General features: G+C 38.9%; 1 protein-coding gene across 1 annotated transcript in view; it reads left to right on the top strand.

Moving 5' to 3' along the window:
• Positions 1-1,106: 1,106 nt before the first annotated feature.
• The window catches only part of mtnr1bb (melatonin receptor 1Bb), a gene marked incomplete at its 3' end in the record, with an annotated part of 47,267 nt that continues 36,976 nt past the window's right edge, over positions 1,107-11,397 (top strand). The window contains exon 1 of the mRNA XM_079248125.1: positions 1,107-1,320. Within this exon, the coding sequence (XP_079104251.1) occupies positions 1,113-1,320 (208 nt within the window). The 5' untranslated portion in view covers positions 1,107-1,112. The remainder of the gene's footprint in view (positions 1,321-11,397) is intronic.

Below are 11,397 nucleotides of genomic sequence, written 5' to 3'. Positions count from 1 at the left end.
CTAAAGCTTAAAATATCATCTTGCATACACGTGTGTAACTTCAAAGACATACAGCTGCTTAAATTGTGTTACTTTCAAAATGTCCTGTGGCTCACCCGTGACAAAAGCTTCACACGAGTCACAGTGTGCTGATTGGACCCACCACCGCTTGGACACTTGAGAGCTCCTCGAGCGTTGCGTCGAGATCAAAGGCAGATTCCGGGAGGTCACGCTGGGAATAGGCAGCGGAGAAATGGAGACATAAAAATAATAAAAAAAAGAAAATTTCAGGAAAAATGAAAATCTTTGTTTGCACGCACACTTGGAGATGAAGAGGAGCTGGCAATGACAGTAACCGAGACGCACGCAGACAGACAGCACAAACGGGAGTCTCTCTCCGTCCTTACTCCTTGAATTTCTCCACATTCCGATGATGTGTGTCTCACATGGTGGCTCCTGTGTGATATTTCGCCACAGTGCCGCCTCGCCACGTTCAGCGCCAGTTGCGTCGTAGTCCAGCGCGTGGAAAGGACACGTTAATGAAAACAATTTGTTTCGCCTTCTGTTCAGAAAATAGCACATTAAGCCGATAAATTCCCGGGGAGACGCAGAGGTTTGACATTTTTGAAGGAAACAGCCTTTATTTGTTAATGTTGTTTTGTTTTGTTTTTTTAATCCCCCAACGTGGACAGACGCAGACGAAGGACAGTTAAGGATGTCAAGCAGCAAGCCGACCGAACTCGACCATGACCAAGACTTCATATATGCCAATACCTTATAAGAAATATTTTCTAAAAGACAAACAGCTTCCATTTCTTTCATTTTTTCCCAGACAGGAGGTGTGGCACTGTGGTGGCGCTCAAATTTTGGTGGCACATGGATGGACGACTTTCGTGCGAAGACATGAGAAAAAAAAGCAAAGAGTCCGTGTAACTTTCTACGTCACGCGTGGTCACCACAGCAAGTAATTAACGCTTTTAAGAAGCGGACTTTTATTTTTTATTTTTTTCTATCTGCGCTCTCGTGGAACTCGGAGAGATGCGCTCAATGTTTCATCTAGGACACACCGGTACCGACGGTACCTGCGGGACATAGAAAACGCAGCTGGGACTCGAAAGCAGCTTGGTGCTGTGATGCCGGATACATTAGCGCTCATAAAGAACCGGACAGAGCCACGGCTGGGGCAGCTGGAGCGCACCCTGGCCACGGAGGGGAACGCACGCCCCGCCTGGGTCATAGCTATCTTAGCCAGTATTTTGATCTTCACCACAGTGGTGGATGTGCTGGGAAACCTGCTCGTGATCATCTCGGTGTTTAGGAACCGCAAACTGAGAAACTCTGGTAAGATCTTACCTCCTTACCTACTGTTTAACTCCACACAAAGGTCACACAAAGGTTGATGAACCGAATGATGGCTGATCACATTCATCAGTCCAGTAATATTTTTTTTAGGGAAACTGGCTTTAATTGTTCCACTGAAAGAAATATCCCACAACCCACTATCATTAATTTGCCAGTACCCTACACGTGCATGTATACCAGTGAATTCTGCAATATCTGACTTTCCTTCACACTCATGAGCACTATTTCATTCATTATCTGTCATCGGTGAATCTGGTGACCAAACCTTTAACAGTTTACATAGTTTTGACATACAGTCTTGAGATTTGACTGTCTATCTGTGCACTGCACTCTTGTCAACCCACTGAAAAGGCTTGAACATAAAGTTTAAAAGATTCTTTTTTTGGTGACGATAATATAGACAGTACACATGGGAGCTTAGAGATTCAGTGATGGCCAGCACAGAAACTTAACCAACATTTGAAGTTAACACAGTAGTGTGTTAAGGGCACTTAATCTGCATCTTTATCAGCCTTGTGTGTGTAACATGTAAAGCTCACTGATCGTCAAGGATGGAAAATGCACAAATTAATCATTTTGAAAAGCTGTAATGGTTTTGATGAACTGATGTAAATGGGAAAAATTGCCAGAATGGAGGTCTTGTGCAGCTATTGAAAAGCATAATATGAAAAGATAAAGCCATTCTTTCAGTGAAGCTTTGCTTCAGGTAAAAACTATTTTCTTGGTGATGCAATTCAATTTCCTCACAAGGAAAATGAATGCCTTTCAGGAATTTTTACAGAATTATACCCACATTTCAATTCCATTAGATTAACACTCTGATTCATTTGTCTTTATTATTATGTAAAAAACAAACAAACAAAACAAAACACTTTTTAAAAATAAAAGAGCAAATAATTCCTGAAACCAGTTTTACATAAAAAAAAAACTGCCTTTAGAACACGTGAGGCAACAAACTTGTCAAGGTATTTATTTTCTGCAGTGAGGTCTACTACGCTGTGCTTACTGGCTATGTTTTGCTTTATAAAGCAGCAATTGCGGCAGCATTTATTTGCATATCCTATAATTCAGCAACCATATTTTATTCAGCAGGATGCAAACAAGCATCTTCACTTTCTTGCTTGAAAGTTTTGAAAAAAAGTCACACATTTTTTTTAAGAACATAATGAACTTATCATTGTTCGCTCAAATGGAAGAAAATTTATTTAAGTTTTATTTTTTCATTTTTACACAGCTGAACACAGTGATCATTTGAGCATCTGAATGTGACCTTGGCTTCAGAGTCCCGCTTTATCATCTTTTTTTTTTTTTAAATTTTGAACCAAGGTTTAGTTGAGGTTCATCACAATCATAACTCAGTTGATTATTATGTTATGAAATAAAATTTTAAAAAGTGAATACGTGCCTTTGTAAAGTAGAACATACATTGGAAGATTGACTACTATCTCAGAAGCATGATCTACAAACGTCCTTTCAGCCAGTGTCTTGTTAAACTTTATGCACAGTGACAGACTTGAGTTAGCTGCATTCAGAGGACCTTAAATCAAGTTTTGACACGCCATGAGTGAATAAGAAAGAGATTAAAGCCTATTTAGGAGCAAGCAATGGATGTTTTACCAGAAGGTATGTTTAACACCTTTATCTCTGGTCCTTTTCATGTTGCCTCATGCAGAACTTTAATAGAACTTTTGTAAACTTAGAAGAAATAGCACACTGTCAAGTGGTTTTAGTTTTAAAATCTCCCACAGACTAGATAGAGGAAGTGCTTGTGGCTTGCATGTTTGAGGAAAATGTGATCCTGTTGAATTTGTGCTGAATAAGGATGACTGCACTGCCAAAGGGATAAACAGGAAACGTTAGTCTTGGACATGCATGAAAATGTGCTAATCGCATCCATAGTTTCATCAACTGCTTACAAAGGGTAAGCTTACACCTGATATACCCTCCATGTTATCACATCTAGTTTTCTTCATTAACGCCAACAAGACACAAGCTACTTTATTTCTGTTGAGAGCTCGAATTGTCCTCTCTTGGTCCTCCTATTGTTCTTCTTTAGTAAGTGTCACTTTGACATGCACTTTGGTGTCAGGTTCTTTTTTCCCACTCACTTCTTCCTTAAAGCTGGTCTTTCTCAACTCACAACCCACTCATCAGTTGAGAAACCACGCTGAACTCACATTCATGAACTGGAAAAAAAAAAGGCTACTGCAGATTGAAACAACCCACTCAACAGAGTAGATGGGAAAACACCTGGCTTAACAGGAGTGTATTAACAGTCACAGCAGGATCAGAGGGTAGCATGTGATTACTCACCACTGTTGTCCCTGCTGCGCCGGCATGAGAAGCAAACCTACTGCTGAGCGTAATATTTCATCAGGTACAGGGCTTGAGAATGATATCTGGCTGTGCCTTACTCTCACCTACCCACGCTGGTGGGATACACTGCCTCATAGTAAATAATAAAGCACAGATTCATTATTACATTGACATTCACTTGGCATTAAGAACTCCAAGACCAAGACTCTCTATCATATATATATATATATATATATATATATATATATATATATATATATATATATATATATATATTTTTTTTTTTTTTTATATATATATTTATTAGAAAAAAAATGCCTCTTAGATTGATAGAAAGTCTATATATATATATATATATATATATATATATATATATATATATATATATATATATATATATATATATATGTATATGTATTTGTCTACATGGAAAAAAAGTAGTGTGGAGCATATTTACAAAAATACAATACAACGAATCTGCAAATGTTGTTGTGATTTTGTTGCCTCTTGTGTAAATTTCTGTGTGAAAAGTAGCTTGTACACTTGCAGGGGGGCAGAGGTTTGTGTCCCCAGAGATTTGTCTTTGAAGACGCTTAGGTGTTGCAAACCTTCAAAGAGAGTTAGACAGGATCACACATTACAGAAACTCTTCAAAGAGACTTTATTTACATCACACACACACCCCTCCCTCTCATTCTCTGTCTCGCTACTTTTCTCTAAAGCTCTCTGCCTGTACAAAAATAATGCTTAAAATATGCCTTAGTTAAGACTGAGGCGCGCAAAAGAAATTGCTTTCTACTCAATTCAAAGTTATGCTTTGACTTGCGCAATCTCTTTAGTATCACTGTCCATGGTGCTGAAACCTTGAAAACCAGTCCATTCATCTGTCTCTCAGTGACGCTGAACACTTGAACCTGTATCACTGCTCTTCTATGTAATTGTGTGCCTGTTAACTTGTGTGGACACCATAAATCACAGCACAGGCAACATGAAGAAACTGCAATCCAGGAAATCCAGCGACAGACTCAGAACTTTCATGAGTTCCCATTTAACAAATCGTTTTGCAGCATTAAAATGAAGACCGTGTGGACATGGGAGACCAAGTGGCTTCTCACACATTGCTGGCGAAGGAGTGGCTAACATTCATAGCCATCCAAGGTGAGAACAATCTTGTCTCAGGAAGTAATTTGCAGATGATGTCATGCACAATTTACTTTTTGCACAACCTTGCACTGCAAAACAGACAAGTGAGTGCTTCTGATTTGGCTCAAGGATTATTTGCCATAGTAACGACCCAAACACAGAAGATGACACAAAGTCTAACAGTGCAGAGTGGGAAAAAAATGTGCACCAGAAGAAGCCTGATTGGTGGCACTTTATTAAGTGAAATCTTTCAAAAGAGTTGCAACAGAAAATCACGCTTATGAAAAATGCTGCAAACGGGAGATTGTACACTGAAAACTAAAACTATTCCCGTATGATCTGAAACTTAAAGAAAGTGAAAAAGCGAAAATAATGACCTGACCAAGTATGTCCCCTGACTTGAGTATTTTAAAGTGGAAAGCAACAAAAACTCCCACATCAAAGAGCAGCAGAACAGAACAATCTGTGAAGAATGGCAGAACATCTCTCTACAGATTTATGAAAGACTGGTACTCTTCATGCCCAGGAGGGTTGAATCTGTCATCATAAATAAAGCTGGACACATGTAATAAAACAGAAAATAAATAAATATAGTACTGGAATCTCAGTATTGTGGTGTGTAACATGCTGCACAGGGGTTTTCTCTGTGGCTGTATCAACCCACATATCTCCTTATATTTACCGTTTTAGGACTGTGTGGAAGCAGATAGGCAGGACAGTAAATAACTTTGACTTCACCTTACAGCTGACGGCTCCGAAAGAGATTGTTTTCCCGGAATAGCCCAGTAGTCAGTTTTGAATCTACATTATGTTACACATATTTGTTGTAGAAATGTAGTCTAGGTCAGGGATCCCCAATCCTGGTCCTCCAGGACCGGTATCATGCAGGTTTTCCAAGTGTCTCTGCTGCACCACACATGATTCAAATCAATGTGTGTTACTGCAGGAACACTTGGAAAACCTGCAGAACACCGGTCCTTGAGGACCAGGGTTTGGGATCCCTGGTCTAGGTCTTCACAGCTGAGCTAAAACACTGTGACTTCAACTGCCACATCCTTATGATTTTGGGAGTTTTGACTCCCAAGATGAATTAATGAGGTTTTTAATGCCAGGAATGTTGTCCTAAATTTGGCATTCTCCATATTTAGAGAGACACCCAGTGTCTCTGTGGACTCTTCTTCATCGTGCTAACACATCCAAACCCAGTCTCTAACTGGACCTCTCTGTTTCACTCAGTTGACATCTGTGTCTCCTCCTATTACTTTTAATTCTATCACCCCTCTGTCCTAGCCTACGTCCTAGCCTCTTTTTTTTTTTTTTTTTTTTTTTACATTGATAAAACATGACAAAGCATTTAAAATATGAATACAGCAGTGAGAGCAAGCATGCACATGTGCATGTCTGAGCCTGAAAGATATGCTGCTTTAGAGGAGCAACTTTTAAAAGCCAGATACGTTGGTTTGTGAGATCGTTTAATCTGACACTGACATGTGAAAAGTCTGATCTTTCTGGATATAATCAAGATCTTTGCATCACGTAGGTGTACTGAAACTGAAGGTATGGTACTGTTGTAGTTTTGCAAATATGAGAAGACTGAGACAGAGATGATTTGTGAAGTTTCTAATGGGCAGCCTCCGTTTTTTTGGCTTATTGGACAGTTCCTAGATTTCTTTTTTATTTTTTTTCCATCTTTACATTTTAGGCATTCAGCCGACAGCATTAATCCAAAGTGCCTCTCAATGAATAAGCATGGGGGATTTCTGTGTCTTTCTCAAAGACATTTTGACAGGACATACAGCTGTTGGCAGAGAACTGCAAGCAATCTCTCTGAATACCAATACCATCCTGCTTTCCCATCTTTACCGGTAATTGTTACCAAATGTACATTAACTGTCAGTCATAGCAACCGGCTATTAACAGCTCTGACATGCACTGGTTTTAAGAGATTTAGGGTGAGCATTTCTGCTTTCTGAACAAAGGGGAAGAAAAAAGTCTTCCTTTTATGAATTCATAAGTGATTGTTTCATAAATGCCACGGAGAATTAGGCCTAACTGGGCCATATTAGCCTTTAGTTATTTTCAAGAGAAGAAGCAACGAGATACATTTTATTACCTTTGATTTTTACTTAAAAATAAACTGTAACTTAGGGTCAGTTCTCTGTTCACTTTAAAGATGCAGAAAGTACCTGTACATCCCTAATGTATTTCAAAATGACACAGGTTTAGTAATTCTCTGCTGTACTTGTATAACACATGCTAGTTCTGCAGTTCCTGGAGCGTATGATTGGCTGCGACTAAGATTTTAAACATGTAAAAATCATGTAAACACTTCCATCTCCACCATGATCTTCAGTAGGCATCTTTCCACCCTTCACTCAATCTGATTTCTACTATAATTTATGCTCAAGACTAAGGAGTTTTTTTCTTCTTCTTTTTTTTTATTGCCATAGGGGCACTAGGGTGTTTGATTTTAATTCATTAAAATCAAAACAGGAGGTAGGCAAGCTCAACTGTCAGATCAATCAGATTTTCTTTAATCCTGAGGCGCTTTCTCTGCTTTCTGCTGCACGGTAAAGTTCTCCAAACCAGACAGCTGAAGGCAGACTCATACCATCCACCCAACGACCCTATTGGAACCTTTTTATGTGCATAACAGAGAAGATGGAGAAAAGCAGGCGGAGAGGGAGACTTCACAGAGCAGATGAAATGGAAATAGAGGGATGTTAAGCTGTAGCTCAGAAAGAAAAGGAAAAGAGATTAGACGCAGGGGCTCTGTTGCTAGTTTGATTTGAATTAATCCATTTACTTGATATTGAATCATTTGGAATCACGCATGAAAATTGCATTTGACATCCTATTATACATCCCATAGTGATAAATATTAGCCACTCAGTATAGTTTCATCGTGTCATTTCATGAAGAATCCATAGGGGAGCTGAGTTACCACTGATCTATAATGCATGGGAGAAGAGTGTCTGCAGGGCTTTGGGGGATTTTCTGTGTGTGTTAGGCTTTGCCATATAATTCTTTCATCATCTGGCATTATTGTTTTTTTCTGGTTTTTTTTTTTTTTTTTTTTTTTTTTTTTTAGTATTTAGGCAGAAGGTAAGGTTGTACATGACTTTTGGGGGTGTTAAGTGCTCTGGGAGTCTACTTCTGCCTGAGCTATGCCCAGCCACAGTCCTGTATCTTTTGGGTGAGGCATGACTTCTGTAATTCCCTTGAATGCAGACAGCTGGATAAAAGGAACAGGATGGATCCAGACCAGTTGCAGTCAATGGAGGACAGCAAGCACAGAAAGAGAGAGGTGCAAAAGGAAAGAATGATTTGGATAGAACTAAAAAATGATAAGGACACAAGCTATAAAATACAGAATGACAGCCCAACATTCAGATAAGAGAGGAGCACGACTGCTAGGAAAAGTAGGAGTGATGCTGTGTTACAGAGGCGCCGCCAAGACAGAGTAAGAACTACTGTCATGTGTCATCAGAATCACCCAGTTGTTATCAGTACTTTAGTGCTGAGATGGAAGATGATTCAGTAGCACAAGTTTGCCCATATGCACGCAACCACACACACATACACGCACACACTGACAGAACAATTTCCTTTAATCTCAATAACCATGAACATGATAGATTGGCCCATTTAATCTGCAAGTGATGAAGCAAGTGATCGGAAATTTTGTTCCTTTATTCCTTATCAAATCCCATTGCACCTCCGGTATCTGGCCGTATCCATAATACATGCATTGTGATAATTTGAAGTGCATTATGTAACAGTTTCTCAAAACCCTCCGGCAGCAGTGGGTGAAGAGGTGGAAGAGGCAAGGGATTTGCTGTGAGAGAAGGAGGAGAAAGGGAATAAAAGGAGAAGAGAGGTGAAATGGAGAAGACGTGAAAAATCAAGGGCAACCCGGGATGCAAAAACGGGAATAGGATGAGGGAAGGGAGAGGGCTGTCGTGAGGATGTACACAACCGTACACAAACACAAACAAATGAGCAGTAAGGACGTTTGTTTCAGGCGGGCATGGAGAGACAGTGAAGAAAGATGGAAGCCACCTCCTAATCTACTCTTGGATGGATGCAACCCTGCACAGATGTAGATAAAGATGATTGTTGTTGATATGGGCTTAAAGGCCAAATGTGCCCGTTGTGTGCCTTTAGGATATTTTCATTGCTGTTTGCCTATTTGTCACGAAGATTTCCCAAAAACTACCAAGCTGAATTTCATAAAACCTCAGACAGAGACTGGAAGGAAGAATCTATTAAATTAAGGTGCATATCTGGATCAGTTTCTATAAAACTGAGATAAAGCATCAGCTTTGGGGGTGGACTGCGCTCTCTGAGTGTCCCTACAGTTTTGAATTTAATTACTTTAAGAATATATGCAGATGGAGATTTGACTGTTAGTAATTTTTATATATAATTTTTTTTTACAGAAAACCCATGGGTACTGTAAGTAATGCTTTCAGTTAAATCCCTTCAAGCATATATGATTTGAAATCATAAATAAACGGACTGCTTTATTCTTTAAAGATAATGACTTCCAGCAAGTTATTCAGTCCCCCTGCTTTAGTCATTTTGATGGTGATGAGTTGTGTATCATGTTGATTTTTTAAGATTCTTAGCTAAACAAAAAAATTGAAAAAATAAAACAGGTTAGACCTAGTTGCAAGTCTTCTGGTTGCTAGACTCCGAAGTCTTGTAATCGCACAACAGTACGTTTCATTAGAGATAAACATAATCACCCCCCCCCCCCCAGAAAAAAAAAGAAACCATGAATTAAAGAAATATGTGAAAGGGGAACCAAATCTGTTTCTGATTGATTTAAAATACCTTGAATTTAATACTTAATCAAAACCTATTGATTTCGGCTTATGCATAGTCGTCTTCCAACTCTAGTGGAAGATATTCAAGGTTCCGGAGGCAAAATGTGAATTATATTATTTCATACATAAATTCATCTTGCCTCATTTTCACCTTCTAAAAGTTCTCCAACTTGTTCTTCATACTTTTGATATTTCTGCTACTGAATAGGCTCAGAATGACAATGAGAAGAATGAGATTACTAATTCACTGGAAAAGTGTGTCCATTTAAACACATTTTGCATGACTGTACAGTTCCTGATCAGACATCATGTCATGCAATAGGGCTGCAAATGAAGAGTGTTGTAGGGAAATTTGTCAGTTCACAACACAAAAGCAAAGAAGTTTCTCATCCTCCTTGGAGAGCTACACGTTCTTCAGATTCTGTTCATCTGTTTCAGCTGCATCACACAGTTTGAGTTCTCACAAACAGAAGCGTCTAAAATGCCAATATTTTTCCGATCAAACAGAACGCCCAGAGAAATTTAAGCCCTTCAAAGGCAGCAGTCAGCCAGCTGGAAGTAATTCAGTAAGTAGTGATGTGGAGAAACAAAGGCAATATTTTACATAATCAGAGAGGTTATGCCTAAAAGATCATCCTTGGTGGTTTCATAATCAATAATGTCAATAAGCATTTCTCCTTTTGTGCAATGTAGCATTATTGCAGACTTCTATTTTCTCAATGTTCGCCATTATAATGATGAGCTAAGACAGCCTTCTGATTTAATCATCTGCTTTGCTTTACAGTTCAGCATGCACTTCAAAGGTCAATCTCCTAGGACCCACCGGATGCAATGTTTCTCTGCTGTACTCCGTGGAGACAGCAGTAAGTCACAGAATCCAAACATTAAGTGGGTACAGCATATAAATTTATAATAAAGGTAATATTTATTCAAAATATTCCTAAACCTTTGATAGATTGTGCTCTTTTTACCACATTTGTTTTGTAGTACATATGGTGCAGAAATTTCCTCATAGGACATTGAACTATGGTAGATATCATAGTTTAGAGACAGAATAAAGTGAATCTGATTCTTAACCCCACAACTTGGTGCTGTCAGACTAAACAGAACAAAACTTGTACTGTAAAAAACAGAGGGGAATAATGGGTGCGATCATGGAGTAATGAGGGAAGGATACAAAAGGTTTGGCTTGCCTGAGGCAACAGAGTGCATTTTGAATGTGAATTGTCCTGACTATAGTTCATCTCCGTGTACAAACAAAAAAGCCTAGGAACAGATGAGAACATCTTCAAAAGCGTGCATCTTTTGTAATCTTGGAATGTGCACAAATATTTCATCGTATGTTATTTGCAGTACATGACATTGGAAAGATTACAACTGGCTTGAGAGGCAGCTGGAGCTGGATTAACAGCTTTGTAAAGATAAATACTTGGCAGCAATGTCTTTATTATCCTAGTCTGCGCAAATCTGACCAATAAAAGATTTCTTTTCAACTTTGCTTTGCAAATGCTTGACAAATAAGAAGTTATCCTGTCTTAAACAGCTCTGCAGAGTAAACTACTAACAGCTATATTGCTATTTGGTTACACATCTCTCAATAAACCCAGTGAGTAATGTCACAATGCTTAGAGCATATGTTTGTAATTATATTAATTCATAATTACACTGAGACCCATCGCTGAGTGGTTAGGGAGTAAAGCGCATGGGCTTGTTCGCCGTGAGCAGCAAGTTCTCAGTTGGATTAACAGACAGCTGAGATATTTAC

Source organism: Telmatherina bonti (assembly GCF_933228915.1).
Source record: "Telmatherina bonti genome assembly, chromosome: 10".
NCBI classification, from domain to species: Eukaryota; Metazoa; Chordata; class Actinopteri; order Atheriniformes; family Telmatherinidae; genus Telmatherina; species Telmatherina bonti.
Note: the sequence above shows the minus strand (reverse complement) of the source record. Positions and strands in the feature narration are given on the sequence as shown.